This window comes from Aulonocara stuartgranti, assembly GCF_965226115.1.
Source record: "Aulonocara stuartgranti genome assembly, chromosome: 20".
Lineage (NCBI taxonomy): Eukaryota > Metazoa > Chordata > Actinopteri > Cichliformes > Cichlidae > Aulonocara > Aulonocara stuartgranti.
The window spans coordinates 37307655-37333510 of record NC_138956.1 but is presented as its reverse complement, the minus strand read 5'-3'; the positions used below and the strand labels follow the sequence as shown (position 1 = coordinate 37333510).

At 43.9% G+C, this 25856-nt stretch overlaps 2 protein-coding genes across 3 annotated transcripts in view; both read left to right on the top strand.

Annotated features, from left to right (window-relative positions):
- The window catches only part of LOC309697849 (L-rhamnose-binding lectin SML-like), an 88669-nt gene extending 65465 nt beyond the window's left edge, over nt 1-23204 (top strand). Inside the window, exons 1-9 of one of the 2 annotated variants that reach the window (XM_082520044.1) lie at nt 20601-20754; nt 20891-20994; nt 21084-21128; nt 21219-21357; nt 21447-21550; nt 22144-22229; nt 22354-22488; nt 22779-22890; nt 23063-23204. In XM_082520044.1, coding sequence (XP_082376170.1) covers nt 20672-20754; nt 20891-20994; nt 21084-21128; nt 21219-21357; nt 21447-21550; nt 22144-22229; nt 22354-22488; nt 22779-22890; nt 23063-23130 — 876 coding nt within the window. In that variant the 5' untranslated portion in view covers nt 20601-20671 and the 3' untranslated portion in view covers nt 23131-23204. Of the gene's footprint in view, nt 1-20600; nt 20755-20890; nt 20995-21083; nt 21129-21218; nt 21358-21446; nt 21551-22143; nt 22230-22353; nt 22489-22778; nt 22891-23062 lie in introns of those variants that run through there. The other variant, XM_082520043.1, reaches the window with a different exon arrangement.
- Nucleotides 706-3655, top strand: LOC309697688 (L-rhamnose-binding lectin SML-like; the record flags this gene model as incomplete). Its single annotated transcript, XM_082519803.1, has 7 exons — nt 706-736; nt 2053-2154; nt 2461-2604; nt 2676-2720; nt 2812-2944; nt 3181-3284; nt 3486-3655. 7 exons carry the CDS (start codon nt 706-708, stop codon nt 3653-3655), a joined length of 729 nt encoding a protein of 242 aa, XP_082375929.1.
- Nucleotides 23205-25856: the final 2652 nt, after the last annotated feature.

Here is a 25856-nt window from a genome sequence, read left to right as displayed (position 1 = left end):
TTAGTTTATGCTTGATTATCGTGTCCTTCACTTCTGCACGTGAACGTGTGAACGTGCGCTCGTGTTTGTGTCAGTATGTTAAGACTGTGAAACACTGCGGCTGAACCGAGTGTTTCAGAGACGATGACCAAAGCTCCGCGTGAAGGACGAGCTGCCAGCGGTCACGACGTCTCTTTTCTGTCACATCGTGATAATTCTGAATAAACGCTGATGGTTAATGAAACTGTACAACAGTCATGGTTAAAGTGATGATCACAGCTTGTTGACCGAAGGCCTTTTAACCACCTGTGATGATCTGAATGCTGGGGGGTGTCCCACAGTCCGAGGTGCATTTATGCAGCTTTTAAAAGGATTTCCTTCTTTAACCGATTCAACATCTCAGTCTGAGAAAGAAAAGGCTGTTTTGTGTTGTGGCTCCATCTTCTCAAGCCACGATCCAGTTCAGGGTCGTGGGGGGGCCTTGAGCCAATCCTGGCTGACACTGGGCGAGCTGCGATTGGCTTCTATAATCGTTTCTTATTGATAGCAGTTTAGTTTTCTCCTTGGCTCTGCTGCACCTGATAAGCATCGGATTCTCATTTTTCCATTGGCTGCTTGTTTTGCACGTCGGTAAAAGTTCTCAGCTAAACGGCGTAAATACACCAAGGTCTCCGTCCGACCCGCCATCGGCTCAGCTCGCCACCGACAACCAGACCTCCGAACACGATGCTCTGCTCCGGACTCAGCAACACGCTGTGTGAGTAGCACACACTGATAATCCTTCATGCAGAAATGCACGTGTGCTCGCTTTGCTGCAGATTCTACTTTCATAGAGCAAATAATCAAACAGCTCTGTAGATACACGTGTTTATTGATCAGACGATCAGGGTTCATGTGCTGCCTGAAAATAATCAAAGGGTAAGAAATGGTTTATGCAGGATGGCTTTTAAGCTGACAGGATGGAAATACAATTCTGCTGTTAAATAATTCAAAGTCATTGAATAGAAATAACTTTATTAAAAAGCTTCAAATGTTTCCAACATTCTTACAAGAGACAAACATCTTTAATCTAAATGTTTATTGGAAGGAGCTCTGACATCATCTCATGTTGTTGATAAAATCATTTGTATGCAGATGCTGAGCTGCACTGACAGCGAATAGAAATATGATCGGGGTCGCTGACCTTTTACTGCAGTTTTCTCCTTTTTTCATTCGATATCATTTCATGTGTGAGTTTGGAGACGAACCAAACTCAGTCTAACACTCAGGTTTCCTTCTTGTTTTTCAGTGCTGGCAGCAACATGTTTACTCGCGAGTTCAGGTAAAAGTCTGTTTTTGTGCTTCTCTGTTACCTGGTTTATTCTCATTAATGGACATTTTTAAAAATGATCCTCACCTTTACTTCTCTGCCCCTGAGCTGCAGGCCTGGCTCATCGTGGGATTTGGAAAGTAGTGGGGATATAAATCTGGCAGATAAACTGTGAGATTAATGTGTTTTTCAGTCCACATGAGCAGGTGCACGCTCTTAGACAGCATCAAAGGTCAAAGGTCAGACACTTACAGAAACTCTTAGAAGATTTAAGCTCCTATTTGAATTTTAACACAGATCCAATCAACATTAAATTATCTGTGGAAAAGTTTCATTTACCACAAACACGGCGGGAACACCTGCCCACTACCCCCCACTCTAAATCACACTCGTGTCTGCCTCGATTCAACGCCGTCACTCTCACCTCGTCACGTGACTGTTGCAGCTTTCAGAGACAGAAAAGCCGTCAGACCGTCGGTTTGTGCTGTGACTCTGCGTCAGTCAGCTGACTCCATGGCGGCGCTAACTGTTCAGCAGGAGGAGACGAAGAGCACAAAATAAAGATAAATGAATCAGTGAAGGAGAGAGAGCCTCAGATAAGGTCAGACGTTTAGTCTCTGCTCCCAGCAAACAGCCAGGCTGTCCTTGAGTCTCATCGTAGAGTCAAAACAGCAGACAGAAGCCGTCGGCTGACCCCCCACACACACCATCAGCTGTGAGCTCATACCCACTCTGCTTTTTTAACTCTTTATTTTTCCCTCCAGGTGTAACCCGAGCCAAACGTTTTGTCCCGTCCACTGCGACTGCCATATCCAGCACCAGAGTGATCACCTGCGACGGCCACCTGGTCCAGCACCTGTGCTGTGGTAAGGCAGACACAGACTGTATGTAAAGGATGGCTATAGATTTAAAAGCCAACACTAAAGAACCCTAAGACTAAATTCTTTTCATGTCCAGCTGGGGGCGACACCTGCGATTGTAAAATCCATCCATCTCTGCTCTGAACCTCTCTAATCTCTGCTTTTGTGTCATACTGCGTGAAACAGAGAGCGGCGTGATCGTTGTGGAGTCAGTCGAGCACACATGTGGAGATGAAGAACACTGCTCTCAGCACCACAAACTGAAGGCCATCAAGAAGAGGTGACCACTGTCGGTAACAAACATTTGCAACAATAACACGATCACGTCAGTGAGCTCCATCTCTCCCCACAGCTGTGACGGAAAGAAAACGTGTGACATAGACATCCAGATCTTTGGTACTCCTGTTCCCGGCGCCTGCAAATACCTGGACACCACCTTCGCCTGCTTCCCAGCAGGTCTGTATCTGGATACTTCCAAACTCTGCCCGTGAGTTGTTACAGTTTGTGACGCGGTGTTTCTCTTTCAGTCCACAGCACAGCGTGTGAAGGATCCAACGCAAACCTTCGGTGTGGTGAGTGGGGCAGTTCCTCTGCGATTCAGGTGGATTTGTTTCATTGATGTACAAACATGGTGCTGATTTAACACGGTGAACTCTTCCTCAGATGAAGGAGAGGCTATAGTCGTCTACTGGGCTGACTACGGGCGCCGCGATACGACCACATGCTCTCAGCATCGTCCAACCCACGAGATCCAAAACGCCCATTGCCCCAATCCCACCACTAAAGTCGCTGACAGGTACCGAGGCTCGTTCTTCCCTCAGCCCGACGCAGATGTGACTGAACACTTCACAGTTCATCCTGCTGCTTCTATCAGCAGTCACCTCGTCCCACTGCACCACACAGATGATGTGCTAAATGTTTCTCTTCCCAGGTTACAGGTTAACCCTGGTTTCCCAAACTGTGCACACTGGTTTAGATGTTTCCTGACAAAGTATGTAAAGCCTCTGTTGACTCACTCACCTGCTTTCACAGCTGTAACGGGAAAAGCAGCTGCATTATTGAAGCGAGCAACTCAGTGTTTGGAGACCCGTGTCCAGGCACCTACAAGTACCTGGAGGTGGCCTACGACTGTGAGCGTAAGTACCTCAGAGTCGTAACAGAGCTCCAACATGCCCTCGGGACACTTTGCTGCAGAGCTTTGGTCCCTACGAACATGTTTTGAGTGGATTTTTGAATCACAGTGATGAAATCTGTAGATGAATTTTTAGTTTCTAATTTGCTTCCTCATCAGTGCACACCGTAGCATGTGAAGGGTTCTCCCATGATCCTACCTCAAGGGGGCCATGTCTGGTCAGCTCTTGTACCTCACATGACCGTTCATGGAGATTGTGAAGGTAGTCCAATCTGGGTTCACTGCACAACTCCCACTCAAGGAGAGGCCCAGTTGCCAAGTCCACTGGAGTACGAAGCTCATGTCCAAACATTAGGGCTGCAGGAGTACGCTTAGTAGACTCTTGGACTGACATGCAGTAGGCCATTATTACAAGGGGGAGGTGCCTGTCCCACTTTTGCTGCTGGCGGGAGGTCAAGGTTACAGTTTGACTCTATGAACTCTTCCTCAGGTAAAGGACAGGTTTTAGCCAAATCCTGGCCTAATTATGGTCGCCGTGACAACACAACGTGCCCTGATGGAAATCCTAATTCTCAGCTCGAAAATGTTAACTGCTTCTGGTCAGGAAGCATGGCAAGCTGGGTGGCCAGTGTGTGGGTAAAGTGCTCCACCAGCCCATCACTCACTGCATCCTCAAAATTTCAATCTTAATTGCTGTGTAGTTCCTTGGGTATAACAAAGTGGCAGAACATCTCATTGACCAGACGCTCAGCTGTGGTAGCAACACTCTGGTCGGGTACAAACCTCATTAAGATGGAGCCAACCAGACTTGCAGCATCTCCAGTGACCCAGCCAGCTGACCCTCTGGTTTCTTAAAATTCAAGAGCGAGGTGAGAGAGGCGTGGTCAGTGGGCAGAAGTAATTTCTTCCCATAGAAATATGGTCAGAAGTGGCGGAGACCTAGCAACTCTCGACGGGTGATGCAGTAGTTACTGTCTGCTCTGCTGAGAGAATGGCTGTAGTAGGAGATGGCCTGCTCATCATTCTCACTGCCTCCCAGACCCGTGTTGTTGGAATCCATGTCCACAATAAATGGGCACTGCAGGTCTGGATAGGCCAGCACAGGGACCTAAATCAGTGCAGATTGAAGCCTTTTAAAGGGTGTGGCACAGTCCTCGGTGAGATGGAATGCACAGCCTTTCTGTGTGAGCTGGTGCAGGGAGCTTGCAATGGTAGCAGAGTCCTTGATGAGCCGCCTGTAATACAATGCCTGGCCAAGGAAGCTCCGCAGCTCTGCAACGTTGCGAGGAATGGGCCAGTTCCTCAATGCGACCACCTTTGAGGGGTCAGTGGAAACCCCTCCTGTGCTTACAACATGGTTATACTTCAGGCTCTCCAATACTGGCTTTAGAGGTGGGAACAAGCTGCCACACTTCTTCCGTGGTGTGAAGTTCCACAGCCTTAGTGCCCAAATATAGAGTAGCTCTGGGTACATCCACTGTGGCCTCCTATTTGGTCAGCATGTTTGGACCAATGATGCAGGGGTCTTGTATGTTGGCTAAACAGAACTTGTGGTCAACAGTGCAGGTAGAAACAGTTATCTGGAGAGATCTTTTTCCTACCACTCTGGCCCGTTCACCAGTGACTGCTGTGATACGGAGATCTGTGGGCTTCAAATCCTGTGGACTTGGGCCATCAATACCGGGAAGGGTACTAGTGCAAACCAGGGACAGTCTGGATCCGGCTTCTAGACGCCAACCCAACCAACCTGCAATTGTGGCTTAGTGAGGTTGGGAGGGTTTGTTGTGGGTGGCAGTTCCTACTTTATGCCACCCAACCTTACTTTGACTGTGGTGCTGGGGTTTATGCACTCGGTGCTGGACAGTAGCATGCGATGTGGCCCAGCTAACCACACTGGTAGCATTCACCTCTAGCTTGCCAGGGAGCTCTTCAAGTCCCCCATTGTAGCCATCGAGGGGGCATACTGGAGATTTGGTGGGTCATTTCTTTGTTGTTGCTCCCCTCACAGTCTGCCTGGTGCACTCAATGACTTGTGCTGAAGGTATATTCCTCTGAGCCAAGCACATGTTCAGCTCGTACTGCTTCAATTAGGGCTGTTGTTAAATTTTTTGGTACATATAGGTGAATGTGTTCCTGCAGTCTTTTTGGTTGGAGCCCTCAAACAAAGGCCTGGACAGCAAGGCCTTTGTGCTGCAGTCTCAAAGGTGGGATACCCCTGGAATTTTTTATAGTCGGAGGTCAGCAGTACGAGACTTCCATTGCCTGTCAAAAATTCTGTCCCTACTGGGGAGGTAGAGTGGCAAATGGTTCCTGCCGCCAATGACTCCTTGATACCTTTCTCCATCGCCTCCCTCCCTCCACTCATACAAAGCTTGTATGAGTGGAGAGCATGGCGCCAGGAAGGAGACCAATGGTACAGTCATAGGGGGAATGTGGTGGTAAAGATAGGGCTATATTGTTGCTAGGTATTTCTTGGCCTGGAGAAAAAGGTCAGTAGAGCAGGGGGTGACACTTCCGGGGACCTGAAGGAAAAGTAAACTTGAGACAGTGGGCATGGCAGAATAAACTCCAGTTCACTGCCTTATTGTTGCTACTGTCCCAGTATCTGGGGACGTAGGTGTGGAGAAAGTTTTAGTTTCCCAGTGGTCGGTTGTCAATCAATCAATCAATCAATCAATCAATCAATCAATCAATCAATCAATCAATCAATCAATCAATCAAACCTTTATTTGTCACATGCAATGTTACATATACATGTTACCTGCAGTGAAAATTTGACCCCCTTCTGACCATACTTACATTGCACAAACCTCACATTGGGAAGACAGGTCGGAAACAGGTAGGAAGGTAAGAAAACACTGAAAGTAATACACTGTGCTCCTACAGGAGAGCAGTTTGAGAACAGAAAAAAACACCTCAGCACAGTAAAGCACATGGATCTTCATGTCTTACACCATAGAAAACAACATGTGACTTGCAACAGGGGTGGTATCGGGTATGGAGTTAGCTGAGGTACACAACAGCCCCATACGATCCTGCAGCCATCTTTCCGGCGCTGAACACAGCCATCTCCTGGCTGGCCCCGGGCAGCCGCATGAAGATAATGGTTGTTTGGGTTTGGTTTAGTGCGAACAAAGCTCATCCAATTTTCCAGCTGATCTAATGTCCATCACTGGTCCCCAGATCTATCGATTCCCTGTTGCAGAGTCGTGAGCTTCTCCAAGATCTTATCCATGTTATGTTCAATAAGCAAAGTCTGAGTACTCATGGCCTTGCCCATTGCAGTGCCGGCCAGCCCTTGTGGGATTTTGAGCAGCTTCTTTATTCTTCGATAAGCCAGGTTTGAGCCAATTCTGATCAGGCAAAACCTGATGGAACCTATCATGGTTCCGAATAGTTGGATGTCTTTCAAATGTCCTCTGTTGAGAACGTTGCCAGGCACACGACACTCCACTTTGCCAGCTGTTGCATGTCCAGCAGCAAACGTCTCTGCAGGATGATTGGGCTTCCTCGAGCCCAGGCTTCTCATCGATAAGAAGGTGTCAATTTCAATAAGAGACCAGTTGATCAAATCCATAATTCCTTAGTTTTTACAGAAAAAGACTGAGAGAGTATCAGACGAGACTAGACAAAGACAAAGAGCCAAACAGGAAAGATAAGAGAGGGAAAAAGATGCAACCACCTCTGTTAAGAGCCAAAAGAGCGAAAATTAGAGGGGATTAACCGTACAGGTTCAGTGTTGTGGATGATCATTGCAAAAACCTTGTTGTTCAGAGTGGTGGTGGGTATGGGAAGCTAAAGAGGTGTCAGAGAAATGTCCACAAAAGCACGTAGGAGATGTGAGGTTTGTTGGTGATAGAATCTTACAGAGAGCAAAAATCAGGGCTTAGGAAAAGATGAACCACCCACCAGTATTTCCGAGATTCCCAGCAGGCGGGATCTTAAGGCTGCTACGAAATTGCCCAGCACAGCCGCAATAGAGATATTCCCAAGCGTGGAAACGCCTCTCCCTCTCCTCTGGGGCGAGCCTTGAACACCTGATCTACAGGGACCCCAGGACCACTGCCGCCTCTTGTACATGCTCCACCCACGTGTCACTGTAGATGATAACATCATCCAGGTAGGCAGCAGTATATGCAGCGTGCGGCTGCAGCACCCAGTCCATGACACGCTGAAAAGTGACCGGGGCTCTGAACACGCCGAACAGAAGTGTGTTAAATTGGTGCACATCTGCAAAACGTTGTTGCAATGCAGCAACATCCGCTTTCTGGGCCTGTGTGAGATGGTTATCAAAATGGAGGGAGGTGGGAATTGTGGAATTTGGCACCTCCGGACCCAACTCATCTCTTTCTTTCACCATGCTCACCAGAGAAGTGGTTTCAGCCTTTCTCCATGCTTTGTTTGTGTGGTTCCTCCCTTGTCCTAGTCAACATCTCCCACTTGCCGTGTGACCACAAAGAGTCCTTGCCCCCTTGGCGAGTAACTCCGAGTATCACCGGCCACTCGGCCTTGGCACAGAAGCTCATTAACCTATTTTACTTGCTGGTACTGGAATATTTTGGATGGTTTCTACACTTGGAGCTGAGGAGTTTGTCTGCAGAAAGGTCACTTTTTCTGAACCTACTTACAGTGGTATGAAAAAGTCACCCCAACACTTTCATTTAGAAACTGCATTTTCTGTTTACTTGTATCTTTGTCTGATATTTAAATTTCTTTGATGATCTGAAACATTTAAGTATGACAAACATACAAGAAATCAGCAAAGGGACAAACACTTTATCACACCATTAGACTTGGATTGTAACCATTCTCAGTCACATGTTTAACTTTTGCATGTTGCTGTAGCTGGTATGTTCAATGGTATGTTGTGTTTTTCATGGACTAGTTCAACATTTCTTCACACAGTCACAGTTGATGCAAACCGCTTTCTCAATAATACTAAAGATTTTTGAAGCAATAATGATGCTTTCCCCAGTAACCAACTCAATTACACATTTTAACTCATTCTCCAAAATACTGTCTCCTTTTCGTGCTCTCTCTCACATGGACATTTTCCATGCAAATCCAAACAAATGTGTTCCTTGCTGGCCTCCTGCCGCACCCTGTCGATTACCATACATTCGACCTAGTTTTTTAAAAAAAAATTGTTTTGTTTTTGTGATTCTTGCTGGGGTTGTGGCGCAGGAGATCTAGTAATTGGAGCATTTGGTTGTCCAATCCCTGGCCGCTCCAGCCTGCATGCCAAAGTAACCTTGGACAAGATACTGAACCCTGAATTGTTTCAAGTGCATTCATTGTTCGTTCTAGTTTTATTTTCTTGATTGTCTTATGATTCTGTATTCTGTGGTGTTTGCATTTAGCTTCCTGTTTTTCTTAGTGTCCATAGGTCTTGTTATCTCCTTACTGATACAATTTCCTTGTTTTTTATTACATTCCTTTACTTCTGAGTTTCTGAGATCCTTTTGTTTGTATTCTGTTCACTCAGTCTTCTTTATTTTAAACTCAGTCGAATATGCATGCAGTGTATTTGTCATCTGTTACTTCCTGTTTTAATTTGGTGGTCTGGAGTCTCTTGTGCTTGTATTTAGATCTACTTCCTAGAGGCTTGACCTTTGAATTTGACCTTTCAATAAAAAAATGTGTAAAATCTGAGTGCCTGATAATGAGATTGGGGCCCTTCCACTCCCTGGCTGGATCAGCTCTGTCTCATCAGCAGCAGTATACAGTGAGGTCAATAAGTATTTGATCACCCTGTGATTTTGCGCGTTCTCTTACTTAGAAATCATGGAGGGGTCTACAGTTTTCAGCATAGGTTAGATTTCCACTGTGAGAGACAGAATCTAAAAAGAAAAATCCAGAAATCACATTGTATGATTTTTGAACAATTTATTTGTGAATTACTGTGTCAAATAAGTATTTGATCACTTGAGTCAAAAAATAATAATATTTAGTACAGAAGCCTTTGTTAACAATTACCGAGGTCAAACGGTTCCTGTAGTTCTTCACCAGGTTTGCACACACTGCAGGAGGGATTTTGGCCCACTCATCCATAAAGATCTTCTCTAGATCTGTCAGATTTCGGGGCTGTCGCTGAGCAACATGGAGTTTCAGCTCCCTCCAAAGATTTTCTATTTGATTTAGGTCTGGAGACTGGCTAGGCTACTCCTGAACCTTGATATGCTTCTTACGGAGCCACTCCTTGGTTTTGCTGGCTGTGTGCTTTGGGTCATTGTCATGTTGGAAGACCCAGCCACGACCCATCTTTAATGCGCTGACTGAGGGAAGGAGGTTTTTACCCAATATGTCACAATACATGGCCCCATTCATCCTCTCCTTAATACAGTGCAGTCGTCCTGTCCCCTGTGCAGAAAAACACCCCCAGAGCTTGATGCTTCCAGCCCCATGCTTCACTGTAGGTATGGTATTATTGGGATGATACTCATCATGCTTCTTCCTCCAAACATGGCGAATGGAGTTAAGACCAAAATGTTCTACTTTTGTCTCATCTAACCACAGGACCTTCTCCCATGACTCCTCTGGACCATCCAGATGGTCCCTGGCAAACTTCACATGGGCCTGGACATGGGCTGACTTAAGCAGGGGAACCTTCCATGCGATGCAAGATTTTAAACCATGACGTCTTAGTGTATTACTGATAGTAGCCTTGGAAACGATGGTCCCAGCTCTCTTCATGGCATTGACCAGCTCCTCCCGTGTAGTTCTGGGCTGATTCTTCACCATTCTTGGCATCATTGAAACCCCACGCCTGGCCCCAGTCCGAGGGACATTGACAGTCATCATTAGCCTCTTCCATTTCCTGAAAATTGCTCCAACAGTTGTTCTTTTTTCACCAAGCTGGGTGGCAATCGCCCCATAGCCCTTTCCACTCACTGTATATGGACCATCCAGTCTCTGCCAGATGATCTATCTCTCAAAGCAGAAACCAGGCCTAGTTTGTGTTCCTTAGATTTATAGTTTATGAGTGCTAGTAAGAGCATTTCTCCTTGTGTTTCCGAGTGTGCTTCCATCCTCTAGTCTCAAGAAGTGGTTTCCTATCCACTGGGATACTCACCTCAACAATTCACCTGCCTGCTCATCCTTTGATGGCTCCCTCCTCTATGGATTCACAGAGCTGTGGACCTTCTCGCCCCCTGCTTCCCCACTTAAAGGTCACAACCTCACCTCATCTGAAACCTGAGCCATTTCCAGCCACTCCCTTGCTCCTCTCATCGCCTCATAAGCCCTCTGAGTGAATATTTTAAGAACTTCAAGGTACATCACAGTAAATGTCTTTCTGAAAGTGCTATGAATAATTTTAAGGATATAATTCCTCCACTGTTATCTTCCTCAATGTCTTGTGCCAACACCAAGTTTACTGCTCCATCGAGTGTTTTGCGTTTGGGTCCAACATCCTGCGTGCTGCACAGCCGTACCTCGACAGTCTAAACTGGGAGGCAACTACAGAGAGTACCGCAAAGGAACACAAAAACAGGGAACCTGAGAGGACACATGGAACAATAACGTATTATAAAAATGCAAAGAGGAGGGCTGTGTATCAAACTCTAACAGCAGTGCACAGTCACATACCTGCATTCATGACAAAGACCAACAAAGTAGAATGGTTAATTTTGGTGAACAACCAGTGTGAGCCCTGTGTGAAAAGACGGCATAGTTCGCTAGTCTCTTTCCTGGTAACGAAGTCTCACATGGAACGAACATCTAACCCAACATAAGGATGACAGAAGTAACCCACAGCAAATGATATTTAACCAAAAATAACCAAGTCAATTTCTATTAATGTTATGGACTAGCAACATGATTTCTTTCCACAACATTTACATTCGTTACCTCTGTGGGAATCCTTCATCACTCTGAAGATTACTCACAATTCTTTGCCCTTCATAGTCAATGCAGGGTGACATTTGCAATAGTAGGTGATGCCATTGTCCCATTTAGCAGGATTTAACTTCAAACCTTTTTAACTACACTGCTTCGCCAACTGGATGTAACTAATCAATTAGGTATGAGCCTCCTATTGGACAAATACTGAATGGTGATTATCTTTCAGTTGGCAACAAGTTGCCCAAATGATGCAATGAGTTGCTTCTCATTTCTTAAACAACCTTGTTGAAAGACACATCTCGTGGTCGTGGAAAAGATGATAGTGTGTGTAAAAAGGGTCAAACCATTGTCATGCATCAAGCAGAGAAAACAGCTAGTGGACAGTGGGGACAGAGCATCTTAGAGGTAGGAATGTGGCCAGAAAAAAATGTAATTTGCGAGGGAGCATAAAGATTGGATTCTGGAGCACTGGAAGAAGGTCATGTGGTCTGAGTCCAGATTTACTCTCTTCCAGAATGATGGCACATCAGGGTAAGAAGAGAGGCAGGTGAAGTGATGCACCCACCATGCTTGGTGCCTACTGTACAAGCCTGTGGGGGCAGTGCTCTAGGACTGCTGCAGTTGGTCAGGTCGAGGTTCAGCAATAGTATGTGCTCCAAGAATGAGGTCAGCTGACTACCTGACTATACTGAATGACCAGGTTATCCCATCAATGGATTTTTTCTTCCCTGATGGCATGAGCATATTCCAAGACGATAATGCTAGGATTCATCGAGCTCAAATTGTGAAAGAGTTGTTCTTCCAGCATGAGACATCATTGTCACACATGGATTAGCCACCACTGAGTCCAAACCTAAACCCCATTGAGAATCTTTGGCTGTGCTGGAGAAGGCTTTGTGCAGCAGACTCAGGTTGTTGGTAAAAAGTTAATGCAACACTGGATGGAGATAAATCTTGTGACACTGCAGAAGCTTCTCGAAACAATGCCACAGCGAATGAGCGAGTAATCAAAGATAAAGGCGGTCCAATGAAATATCAGAGTGTGTGACCTTTTTTTTGGGTGGAGACTTTTTGTTTAGCCAGGCAGTGCATGTTACAAAAGCAAAGACTATCAATAATTCAGAACACAAACACTGCATCACCGACCCAGGACCCTGACAGAGGCCATGTTTCCATATTGCACATGTACTGTAGTGATGGAAGTGAAATGAATGAAGAAATACATAAAGGCAACACGTGAACAAGAGGAGCTTCATAGAGCTCATCTTAAAAAAGCAAATGTGTTTGCCACAAGATCACATTCAGGTCACAATTGTGATGGGAAAAGCTGTCAGACAGGACAGGCTTTAAAAAAGAAGACGCCTCTTGGATGAAAGTGGAAACTCCAGAAACCTTTTGCATGAAGGTGTAGCTGTGTACAGTGACATGTTATGTTTTTCAGTATTTTTCCTATTTTGTTTTGGCGCTCTCTTGTCCTGTGTCAGTGTGCACAGTTTGGCTTCCCTCGTCCCGTTAGCCTCAATTAGTCCCAGCTGTGTTCCCTCTTGTTTCACATCCTCGCCTTAGCCTAGGTGTATTTAAGTCCTCTGTCGTCCTCTGCTTGTTGTTCTGTTGGCCTCTGTGTTTCCCTGTATTCCATATTTTTGAGTCTCCAGTTCTCTCCTGAGTTTTTGTGTCTTTGAGTGTTTTTGCCACAGCAATAAAGCTGCCTCTTTCAGTTCATCCTTTTGTATCTGCGCCCTGTAATTTGGATCCTCACTCTACCTGCTGCACAGCCGGACCTGAAAAGTTCTTCACGCAGTCAGAGTTGAAGTAACACTTCTGTCTAAATACTGTGAGTGTTTTTGAAACTCTGTTTTCCTCGTGAACTGGCTTCAGAACACATTTTCACCCACTTTCTCAAATCTTTCTCCTTTGCGTGCTTTGACCAGAGAGACGTGTGGAGATAATCCATGCAAATGTGAAAATTTTCTATACAAATGTGTTCCTGCTGCACTCATGCTGCACCCTGTTTTTCTTTTTTAATAATCGTTTTATCACTACAAACATCAAGCAGCTAAAACATCCACCTGCTGCCACCCCATTTAAACCACTGTAAACACTGGTGTGTTGAACACCCACAGCTGTTGCTGCATGTGTGTCTGTGTCGTCCACTTGGTCTCCGTCCTCTTTGTTCCCTCTTTAGGACGCTGTTAATGAACAGGGGAGTGTCACTTTCTCTCTGAGCTGATCAGGCTCTTTGAACTGTTCTGTGCTCTTCATTTAAATCCAGACGTGATCACATTTTCAAACTGTAGCTCCTAAACTTTGGAACAGCTCTTCACGACATCTGAATCATTACAAAAAAAGTTGCAATAATTTGTATCGTGTTTTAAGAAAAAAGAAAATTCTTACCAGTTGCTAAACTGATTTAACCAATCAACAAATATGAGATGTGAGCCTCTCCCAGCTGTCACTGGGTCAGCTGATCCAGGCTTACATAACTTTTAATGTAAAGTAGTTTTATTTCCTTATTCATTTACATCTGAGATAGAAGATAATCCACATTTTGGGTTTTTTGCACTTTGCATATACATTACAAGTTTTATTCAGAGTAAATCCAGCAGCTCTGTGTTTGATCCTCCATCAGCTCTTCACTGTAATCCAGATCTCCTAACATGATGCTCTGCTCCGGACTCAGCAGCACACTGTGTGAGTACAACACACTGATCATCCTTTATTTATACATGAAATCAGCTGCACATGTTCAGTCTAATCCTTTTCTAGCTTTCCACTGTGCTGTACTGTGACATGCTTTTCTTTCTGCTTTATTGGATCAGTTCATCTAACATCCTAAATACATGTTTGCATCACCTCAGCAGGACAGTTAGGCTTCACAGAGTCCTGAGAGCAATTCATGGCTGATCATTTACTAAGAACATGTTTACCACAACGTACATAATTATCTTGTAAATGTTAATCTACGACCAAGAATTACAGTAGCGTTTTCCATTACAGCTTGTTAATAAAGTGACAAAGTAACAAGGTAGGAACAAAAATGTTATAATGTGGTAACTTTTGAGTTGTAATTATTCAAATAACAAAGTAAGAGCCCCTCCCAGATGGCCAAGCTTCTGACCCTATCTCTAAGGGAGAGGCCCTCCACCCTACGGGAAAGCGAATTTCCGCTGCTTGTATGCGTGATCTTGTTCTTTTGGTCACCATTCAAACTAGAAACGTAGATCAACCAAGGAAATTTAAAGCTTTGCTAAGCAGGGACAGAGGTACCAAATGCAAGGTCACTGAGGAAGAAACACTCAGTGCATCATGGTATGATGCACCAGCAGCCTACATGTATTTCAGGATAACTAAGGGAGGATTCAAGGCCACCATATCCAGCCTTAGCTATATCATCAGTAGTTCTTCTTGTTCTTCTTCAATTCAATTTAATTCAATTTATACAGTGCAAAATCACAACAACAGTCACCTCAGTGCCCTTTATAGTGTAATGTAGACCACCACACAATAATACAACAAGGGAACCTCCAACAATCACATGACCGCAGCATATGAGCAAGCATTTTGGCGACACTGGAAAGGAAGAAGTCACCTATTAACAGGAAGAAACCTACAGCAGAACCAGGCTCAGGTAGGGGCGGTGGCTAAGTGCTTTGTGAAGGATGGTGGTGAGGGCATTCTACCACCTACTTTGAGGAGGAAGAGCAGGTCTTCTGGTAATTGGAACTTCAAGTTGCTCTCTGATGCATCAGTCTGTGAACATTTGTGAATGTTAGATAGAAAGCACTGACATAGGAAAAGCATAGAAAAATGTGCTTGTATGAATGGGTGAATGAGGTAAGTTGTATTAAAGTGCTTTGAGTGGTCAGTTAGAGTAGAATAGTACTACATAAGAACCAGTCCAGTCCACAGAGGATGGTAAATGGCTAATGATTTGCCTTGTAAGCAAATTGGCAGTGTTCAACAGAGGGTGGTAGGTATTCGTCACTGTGCTGACTGCCGATGCGAGGGCTATAGGTCTGTAAATGTTGATTGTGTCCGTAGGTGCTGTATACAATTATACTCAATTGTATATAGCATTTGTATTCTATTTTATTTGATTGTATATAGCATTTTATTCTGTTCTATTGTGTACAGTTGTGTACAGTATCTATTGATGTCTTATTCCAGTGTTTTTCTTTTTTTCTATTTTTCCATGTAATTTTGCACTGTCCACTGCTGTAACAAAACAAATTTCCCACATCTTATCTTATCTTTAGTCTTTGGTAACTATGGCTACCGTCAGCTCACAGGGTAGATCAAAGGGCCTCCACTGTCTTTAATTCTGCAGTTATGGCACTAGCCCTAGTGCACAGAGTCCATTGCCGTTTTCCTTGCTCAAGTCTTTGTTGGAGTCCTGGGTCCTTGTCCTTGGATCTGGTGTTGGTGGGGAAATGGATGGAAGCGAGGGTTAGCGTTGTTGTTTCCAAAGCTTGAAGCGATAGCCAGCTTTGAATCCCTGCTTTTGTTTCCCCTGAGTTACTTGTTGTTCCTGACAATAACAAATGGAGCACATGGTGGTCTGATAATCTCAGGTGATATATTATGGGTCTATTTCAAAGTAAAGTCTGGGTTTAGACTGAGGCCAGTTTTGATCAGTTCTTGATGACAGAAGGTTATCAGTGCATTGCAGGAAGACACAACGAGGCATAAAAATCACAAAAAGATGCACATTGGTAAGGAACATTGTGCGCTGTATATGTCGATTCAGTTGTTGTGCTTTTCTCTGTCTTATTCTGAGATCTTTACTTTATGATATAAAGTGTTATTTGGTACTCAAAGGAGCTTGCAAAGAAAAGCGTCTGGACTTCTTTAAGTTGCTTGAAGACGTTTCACCTCTCATCCGAGAAGCTTCTTCAGTTCTAAGGTCAAATGGTGGAGAGTCCCAGATATAAACCTAGTGGGAGTTTCCCCCCACAGAGGGACAAAAGGACCCCCTGATGATCCTCTAATCGCCTGAGCCAAGGTGGGAAACTGGGTGTGGGTCCCAATCAGCCAGAGTTTCAGGTGTGTTCATTGTGAAACCTGGCCCCACCTTATCATGCGAATTCCTGAGGTCAGATGGCCCAGGATGTGAGTGGGCGTTAAGGCGTCTGGGAAGGATCTCAAAACTGGATTATAGATGGCAGAGAGTTGGTGTCGTAAACCCCGCCTCTATTCAAAGATGGTCGCTCACAGTGGACATAGATGGCTTCTTTCACTCCTCTTTCAAACCATCTGTCCTCTCTGTCCAAAATGTGAACATTGGCATCCTCGAAAGAGTGACCTTTGACCTTAAGATGCAGATGGACTGCTGAGTCTTGTCCTGTGGAGGTGGCTCTTCTGTGTTGTGCCATGCGCTTGTGAAGTGGCTGTTTGGTCTCTCCAATGTAGAGGTCTGAGCATTCCTCGCTGCACTGTACAGCATACACCACATTGTTAAGTCTGTGTTTAGGAGTTTTGTCTTTCGGGTGAACCAGTTTCTGTCTGAGCGTGTTGCTGGGTCTGAAATGCACCGGGATGTCATGCTTGGAGAAAACTCTCCTGAGTTTCTCTGATACACCGGCTACATAGGGGATGACAATGTTGTTGCGTCTGTCCTTCTTATCCTCCCTCGCTGGTGTCTGATCTTCTTTTCTGTGCCTCTTTGCTGACTTTAAGAACGCCCATTTAGGATAACACATGTTTTGAGTGCTTCCTTTACATGTGTGTGTTCCTTCTTATTTGGTACTATTCAAATGAAGCTGAAATTAAGTTGAATAAATCCTCTGTATTCAACACACAGTCCAATACTGATGTTTCTGTCTGTGTCTTTCAGTGCTGGGAGCAGCGTATTTAATCATGACTTCAGGTAAAAGTTGTAGTGTTTGCTCATAATTCACAGATACTTAATGTTATGGTCCTGGGTCGTTTCGACCCAGCGTTTTTAGTTCTCATGTTTTGTCTTGATGCATCTCAATCATCCAGGTAAGTAAATCTCCAAAAGTTGATTCTGTTCATCTGGACGTAGCGTTTTGTGGGAGAAACGTTTCGTCATCATCCAGGTGACGTCTTCAGTCTCAGCTGACTGCATGTTTCAATCTTATAAACAGGACATTTGCATAATGACTGAAACCAGCCCACTGAAGGAACAATGGGCTGGGAGGTCAGTTCCTTCATCATTAATATGCAAATTCTCATGACCATTGATCAACAACCACTGACCAAAACCCACTGATCAAAGACCCCTGATCTTGATCAATGGTCATGAGTCCCATTCACAGAGAGTTAGGGAATGGCTGCAATCACAGCATTGTAAGATGGTGACAGATGTACCCTTAGGGGTAAGAAACTAAGAAACTAAGAAAGAAACTAAACATGCACAGGAGGCAAACACACAGCATAAAGAGGATACGACACTGACACAGAGAAACACAGGGCTTAAATACACTGGGAAGTATTCTGGGAATGGGCAACAGGAGGGAGACACAGCTGGGAGAAATTAGACTAACGAGACAGGGTAGAAGCAAAACAGAAACACTGACATCAGACAGGAACATGAACCTTCAAAGTAAAACAGGAAACAAGACACACGTTACTAGGACAGACTCAACAGAGTGAGACAGACTAGACACTGAACTAAACCTGCAATAATAACAAAATACAACCAGAACATTAATCATAATACAGAAACATACCAGAATTGAAACACAGAGTCATCATAAAAATCAACAAAGCACCAGAGAAACATGAAAGACAATCCAGCTTTCAAAAATAAACCAAAACATAAGAAACTCAAAATGCTGGGTCAAAATGACCCAGAACTGTTACTTTTATTGAGGAACGGGACTGTGGCACAACTCCTACATACTACTTGGGCTGTTTACTCTATAAATCAGCTGATCGCCTTGATGCTGGCTCATCGCTCAGACCCACAGATGTACCAGCTGAAATCTGGAGGAAAACACATCGGAGATGCAGAGGTGGAGGACAGAAAAGGAGAAGGAAAGAAGCTGTGAGAGAGCGGTGGCTCGAATTGAGGAGAAGGTACTAACCGTGTCTGCCATCTATCATAATGGGCGCTACTCGTTCTTTATCAAATAAAAATTAGGAGCTGACAGTGCATGTAAGCAGTTAGAGGGAATACCGGGAGTGCATCATGGATGCACCAGGATATTCATGACTACAACGTATCTGTGGAAGGCTTCTGACTGTTCAGGCGGACACGGATAGCACTGGGAGCAGTATGCGGAAAAGAGGTGGGCTTGCTGTTTATGTTAACAACCGGTGGTGTTACCCTGCCCACTTAATAATCAAAGAAAAGATTTGCTGCCCGGAAATTAAACTGTGTGCTGTTGGACTCAGGCCGTATTGTTTGCCCAGGGAATTTACCCATGTGATCCTGGTGGCTGTCTATGTTTCTCCCTCTGCTAACCCCACCGCTGCATGTGACACTATCCACTCTGCCATAGTCCGGCTACAGACTCAGCACCCAAGTGCCTCCATGGTGATCTCTGGTGACTTCAACCATGTGTCATGTTTCGGCTGTGTGCAGGCTGGATGAGAACCCAATCGCAAACTCACGGAGGCAGGAATGAACTCAAACTTCACAGCTTTATTGCTGGAGAGGAAAACCATACAAACTAAACTGGGAAACTATAACGTAATAGACGGAGAAACACACGGCCATGAATGAGGGAGACGCAGACATAAATACACAGAGGGTTAACAAGGGAAAGGGAGAGCACACGGGGAACACAGGTGACACTGATAATCATAACAAGACAAGGCAGGAGTAAACGCAACACTGACGGGAGACTGTCAAAGTAAAACAGGAAGTACACAGAGGTTCAGACAGGAGGAGAGAGAGTCAAGTTATTTTTCCTTCCAATAGTGTTAACGTGCTACACAGGTCACGAACAAGATTTTTTTAAATTTCCATTGTAAGTGGGCTAAAGCAGTTAATTAAAAGTAGTCGCTCAGTGGGAGACTGAGATTATTCTGTACAACTCCTCCATTTAATACCACGTAAACACTGCAATAGTTTTGCAGACACTCTTTCTTACTCTGTAATGTGGCAGTTAATTTGTTGACATTTATTAATAATCATATCTGTCAACCCTGAGTATTTATTACTTGGTGACTTGTATATATTGTGCTGTTCCTCATATCCTAACATATATTGATAGTCTAGTTTGTTTTTGTTAATGCTGCTGTACTGGAAAATATGTATAAAATTATATTTATGCATTCAGTTTTTATTACAGGGTTTACCAGAGCCCAGCTCTCTTTACCTTCCAATGTGATGGCCATATCCACAGGGAGAGTGATCACCTTTAACGTCCCCAGTGTCCTACAGCTGAGCTGTGGTAAGAAGGGTGTAGTTTGTACGTTAAAGCTGGATGTAAAGTCAGGTCCATAAGAATATGCCCAGTGACTTGTTTTTGCTCCCGTACATCACCACAGTGGATCTTAAATTGGACAGTCAGGATGTGACTGAAGTGCAGACTCTCAGCTTCAAATCATGAAGTTTAATAAAAGAATTATATTCAAACTTTCGCGTGATGTTTGGGTCAAATCTGACCAACACTGATAAATATTGTGCTTTGCATTTGATTGCCTCAAGGCCTTATGACATCCTCCACACTGTGCACTTGAACTTATAAAAGTGATGATTATTTGTTTCAATGAAATTTTAATGTTTTGTTACATCTGTGATGTTCCCGCTCAAAGGTGACCATCTTCCACGCGGGTGGCCTTGAATGAGGAGGGAGAGTCACAACACATCTTGTTATCTAAGAGACAATTTTGTTATTCCCCTCAGTTGATCATCCAGCTGGCGCCAGGGGGGCTGCATGAGATGAAGATGGTAGTTGTTTTGGTCAATGCGAACAAACTGCTTCCAATTTTACAGCTGGTCTAATGGCCATCATTGGTCACCAGGTCTCTTCTCGTTGTTCTTCTTCAAGATGTTATCCATATTGCGTTAAAAAAAACACAGTCTGAGTACTCACAGCCCTGCCCATCGTCCATCATGTCGGCCAGCTTTGTGGGATTTTGAACAGCTGTAGCTGCTTCTTGTTCTTTGATAAGCCGAGCCGGCTCCAATCAGCCACAACTCTGTTACCGTGGTTCCAAATTGGTAGATGTCGTTCAGTGTCCTCCATCAAGAGTGTCACCAGACACACGACGCAACCGACCATCGAGTATCCGACAGCAAACGTCTCTGCAGGACAATCAGGCTCTCCCAAGCCCAGGAGGGTGGGATCAAATCCATAATTCTTCTTTATGTTTCAGAGAACAAGTCTTTGAGACTCTCTTAAGGTTAGAGAATATCCAAGACTATACAAAGGACATGAGAAGCCAAGCAGGAAAGATAAGGGAGAGGGAGAAAGTGTGACCGCCTCCATCAAGAGCCAAGAGCAGAAGCATTTTGGATCTGACTGACACTTCTGAGTCTGTAAAGTGAAGCCAAAGTGTCTTAAACCTGCGTTATTGATATTAACATTTCATTTTCCCTTTTGTCTCATTGTGTGTGTAACAGGCAGTGGAGTGATGATTGTGCAGTCAGTTTTGTACAGATGTGCAGATAAAGAAATCTGCTCTCGGCTTCACGATCTGGACTTCATCAAGAAAAGGTGAACACTGTCGGATAGTTTAACTGCTTTGATTACAATAAAAAGCACCAGCAGCTCAAATGAAAGCAGCAGATATTAGAAACCATGAACTGATCACTTCAACAAACCTAGAAATTTGTTTTTTGTGTCCCTGCAGCTGTGACTTGAAGGAAGTGTGTGAAATAAATACAAACATGGTCTGTACCTGTGATCCCAGCGTCTGCACCTACCTGGACATCACCTTCACCTGCGTCCCTGCAAGTCTGTTACATCTGTGATTATCAGCTAACAATCAGTCACATCTGTACATGAATCATTACAGTTTCTAATGTGATGCGTTTCTTTGTCAGTCCACAGTGTAACATGTGAAGGATCTCAGGCGAACCTTCAGTGTGGTCAGATTTATTTTTCTCATTTATTGTAACTTTAGTGGATTCATTTGATAGAACTACAAACATGGTTACAGTTCATGAACTCTTCCTCAGGTGAAGGACAGGTTATAGTCGTCTCCTGGGCGAATTATGGTCGCCGTGACAACACCACATGCTCTCATGGTCGTCCTGTCTCTCAGATCCAAAATGTTCACTGTTCGAGTCCCAGTAGTGCAGAATATGTAACTAACAGGTAGAGATGCTGACTCTCTTTCCATCTTCTCTCAGATGACACGACGTACTTCAGTCCTCTGCTGACTCACCTTTGACCTGCATTCACAGGTGTAACAGGCAGAACAACTGTACTGTTGGAGCATCAAACACAGGGTTTGGAGACCCCTGTGGCGGCACCTACAAGTACCTGGAGGTGGTTTATGACTGTCAGGGTAAGAACTTTAAACTTCATGACTCTGTGAATTCAATTATACGTACAGATAATTATTAATCATTATTAAAGAATTCATATTTCTGTTATAAAGAAGTCACTGAAATTATCAGACATGAAAACGTTTTCAGTTCTTTTGCAGATCCTGAGTGAACGGGTTGAAATCACAGCTTTCAGAAAGTTCTTGAGGATAAATCAGAATAAATTCCGTATTAATCAGATTTAATTGCTCATAAATTACACTTGAACTGCTGCTTGTGTCACACTAAATAATCACTGCTGCTGTAGTCAGTCAGTTAAAGAACCAGCAGCTAGAATGAGAGGACTGGATACTTCTCTTTGACGTGGACTCAGATGCTGATTCATTAGGAGCAAAGATAAAGCACGTCTATAAAACATTTTCCGTTCTCAACTTCATGTGTTTGTGTATTGTATGTACTGTCGGCAAGGTCAGTCTCTCAATTGCCCCTCGGGGATCAATAAAGTTTTCTGAATCTGAATGTTGGATTCTTACACATTGTTTTTATGTTGAACAACATGTTAACATATAATTTCATGTACCTTTGCTCTACTAACTTTACAATCATGCTGCAGCTCCTTCCTGCCCTGCTGGTTGGACTTGGTTTGGAGGTCGCTGTTTCATCTTTAAAAGCAGCTTGAAGACCTGGACTGATGCTGAGGTACATCAGGAAATAACAGCAGCTGTCGCTGCATCACTGATGATATAAAGACTTTCTGTCTTTGACTGATTTTAAATGCATTCTCACACTTTTCATCTTCTGTGCACCTCATCTTCCTCCTCAGAGTTCCTGTCAGACACTCGGTGGAAATCTGGCCTCATTCCACAGCACAGCTGAGTACACCTTCATCAGAGAGCTCATTTACACAGCAGCAGGGTCGTATCCGACAGCTTGGGTTGGAGGCAACGACAGAGAGACTGTAAGTGTTTCACAGATAAAGAGGATGAGCTGCAGCTGTTTCTGATATTTCATATGTTTCTCTTCATATTCATCAGTTTGATTCAAAGGTCAACATGTGACAGACTGATTAATCAGGACTTTGTTCCTGGAGACAGATGTTGCTGTTGACTTGACTTTTCTTTTCATTTTTTACCTGCACAAACAAAATGAACCTTCGTTGTGTTCGAGTGGTGTAAGAGGTCTCATGTCTGCACTCTCAGCATAGATGCATCAAAGTACATCAGAACAAACTGAACTTTATTCTTCCAGGAAACTGTGTGGAAGTGGAGTGATGGTTCCCAGTTTGACTTCACAAACTGGGCCAGTGGACAACCTGACAACTATGGAGGAGGAGAAGATTGTATGGAGATAAACTTTAATGGTACAAACTGAAAGTGGGCCTGTTGATGAAATGTGTTTGGTTTTTATATTGACTGAAGTCATGTGATCTTAGGTCTTTATAAGAACTGTGTTTGTTCTTTTTACATTAGAGAAGAAGAAAACATTTACAGCACAGACCTCTGATTTTATTTCTTTGTTTTGATTCTTTACAGGACGAGATTTTGTCAACGACTCAGGATGTAACTCACAGAGAGGGTTTGTTTGTGTCAGAGGTCCATAACTGCTCCTTCGTGTCCTGACACGTCTGACATGATGATGTCACAGCCTCACTGCTGATGTCACTTCCAGCAGGAAGTCAAGCCTCGATGACATCACTGCTGGATTCTGTTGATAATGATTTCATATCACAATAAACAGGAAAATAAATTCAATAAAATTTAAAGGAACTGAAATGTTGACCTGAAAGTGAGTCATTCATGCTTCAAATCATCATCTGATCATTTTAATAAACCTCAAAATGCTTTCTGTCTCCCTGCAGCTGTGATGGAAAAACCTGTGTGACATAAATACACCATCAGTACTTCTGATGCTGGGATCTCATCACCTGATGCTGATAACGCAGTTATGTTTAAATCTGAAGAAAAGAATAAGCTTAATCATATTTGTGTAAAGTTATGTATTTATCTTTTTTTTGCAACTTTACCAGCTTTACTTATAAAGCACTTTAACACAAAACCAGAGATCACAAAGTGCTGCACATATACAACAACAGATTAAATGAATGGACTGTCATACCTGTAACACTCGGCCTGTTGCCTTCACATTAAATGATTTTTTGAATAATAATTTTAAAAATATTTCTTCACGTCATTATGCAAATAGAGGTGACATGGGCCGCGAGATTGAGACACGTCATTAGAGCCTCTTCATGTGTGTTTGGTTTGGGTTTCCACCAGCTTGGAATTACCAGAAATAGAGAGAGCATAGCCGAACATATGAAACAGGAAAAGACCGCCATGTAATCCATTTATTTCAACAAAGTAGCTGTAATCTGAATACCACCTTTATAAACAGTAACTGCACTTAGTGGACCTTTGTTCCTCACTATCTGTTCTGACACTTTGCTGCGGATCTGAAAATGGTGACTGTCACCTGACGGTTTCACTACCAATCGGGGGCGATCGTGGCTCAAGAGTTGGGAGTTCGCCTTGTAATTGGAAGGTTGCCGGTTCGAGCCCCGGCTCGGACAGTCTCGGTCGTTGTGTCAGAGGGCCCGGTGGCGCCAGTGTCCGGCAGCCTCGCCTCTGTCAGTGTGCCCCAGGGTGGCTGTGGCTACAATGTAGCATCACCAGTGTGTGGATGTGTGATGGCTTTGGGGCTTTGGGTCCTTAGGGACGAGTAAAATACAAACACAGGCCATTTACCATTACTGGGCACCCTATTCTAGTCTCAACAACAGCACTTCAGTAAGTTTCCACTACAAGATGGTTCCCTCTTATCTACTGCTCTACAGGCAAACATGGGCGAGAGTCTATTCAGCGCTGTGTCCATGGAACACTACGCCACATGATTATATGGCAGGTTTGAGTAATATGAGATTAATATAAGGCACAGTAATAAAGCACTTCAGGTAAGCTCATTCTAACAACATGGAAACAGGAGCAGTGCAAAGAGAAGAGAAGTGATCGCATATACAGTATAGTTGGGCTGCTGCCAGCTTCTTCACTCACTGTGTTTATACGCCTCTCTGCACTTAATTATTAGTTGTGATTATTCATCTCTGGCTCCACACGTGTCCTTGTCCTGTGTTCCTCCCCTCGGCATCAACAGGTCGTTATGTCTGCCCCTCCCTGAGCCTGGAGAGTTCTTCCTATTTAAAGGGAGTTCTTCCTTCCCACTGTCACCAAGTGCTTGTTCTTAGGGGGTCGTCTGATTGTTGGGGTTTCTCTGTATTATTGTAGGTTCTTTACTTCACAGTGTAAAGCACCTCGAGGTGCCTGCTTTTGTGTCATGGAGCGCTATAAATAAAACTGAACAGTTACATGGTTGGGGTCAAGACATTTGTCCCAGAAAGGCCGCTCTTTCAGAAATCCATTTACATCTCAGATGTTGAAAAACTGTTTATCAAATCTTTTTTCAGAAGACATATTAGAGTCCTTCATGGTGAGCTTGAACAACACTCAAACACAGGTGTGATGGCTTTTTCAGTTTCAGGTTTCCTGGATGATGATTTGGGTGTTTATGAAGGTCCTGTTCTGTCTGTGCTCCAAACCTTTTGCATGATGCTGTCGCTGCTGCACAATGACATGTTGTGTTTATCAGGAACTAATTCAGCAGTCAGTAGAAAGACTTCTTTCTAAATACTCTGAATGTTTTTGAAGCTCATTTTTAGTTTCTGGTGTTTTCCCATGAATCCACTTCCTCTGTGGTCTCTGAACAGAGAGACGTGTGGAGATGTTTCATGCAAAGCAGAATATTTTCCAGTCAAATGTGTTCTCAGCTGTGCTCCTGCCTGTCTGTTACATTCATATCATGGACCTGTGTGTTTTATAGTAACATCCAGTGAATCATTAAATAGCCGTCATAAATACCTGCTGTACCACCCCATTTAAACCACTGTAAACACTGGTGTGTTGAACACCCACAGCTGTTGCTGCATGTGTGTCTGTGTCGTCCACTTGGTCTCCGTCCTCTTTGTTCCCTCTTTAGGACGCTGTTGACGAACAGGGGAGTGTCACTTTCTCTCTGAGCTGATCAGGCTCTTTGAACTGTTCTGTGCTCTTCATTTAAATCCAGACGTGATCACATTTTCAAACTGTAGCTCCTAAACTTTGGAACAACATGTTTGCAATCATTTACATCATGTTAACACAATCATTTGTATTAAATGTTAAAATAAATGTAATCTACCATTAATCGTGTTTAAAATGATGATCCGAGCCCCTCCCAGCTGTCACTGGGTCAGCTGATCCAGGCTTATATAACTTTTAATGTAAAGTAGTTTTA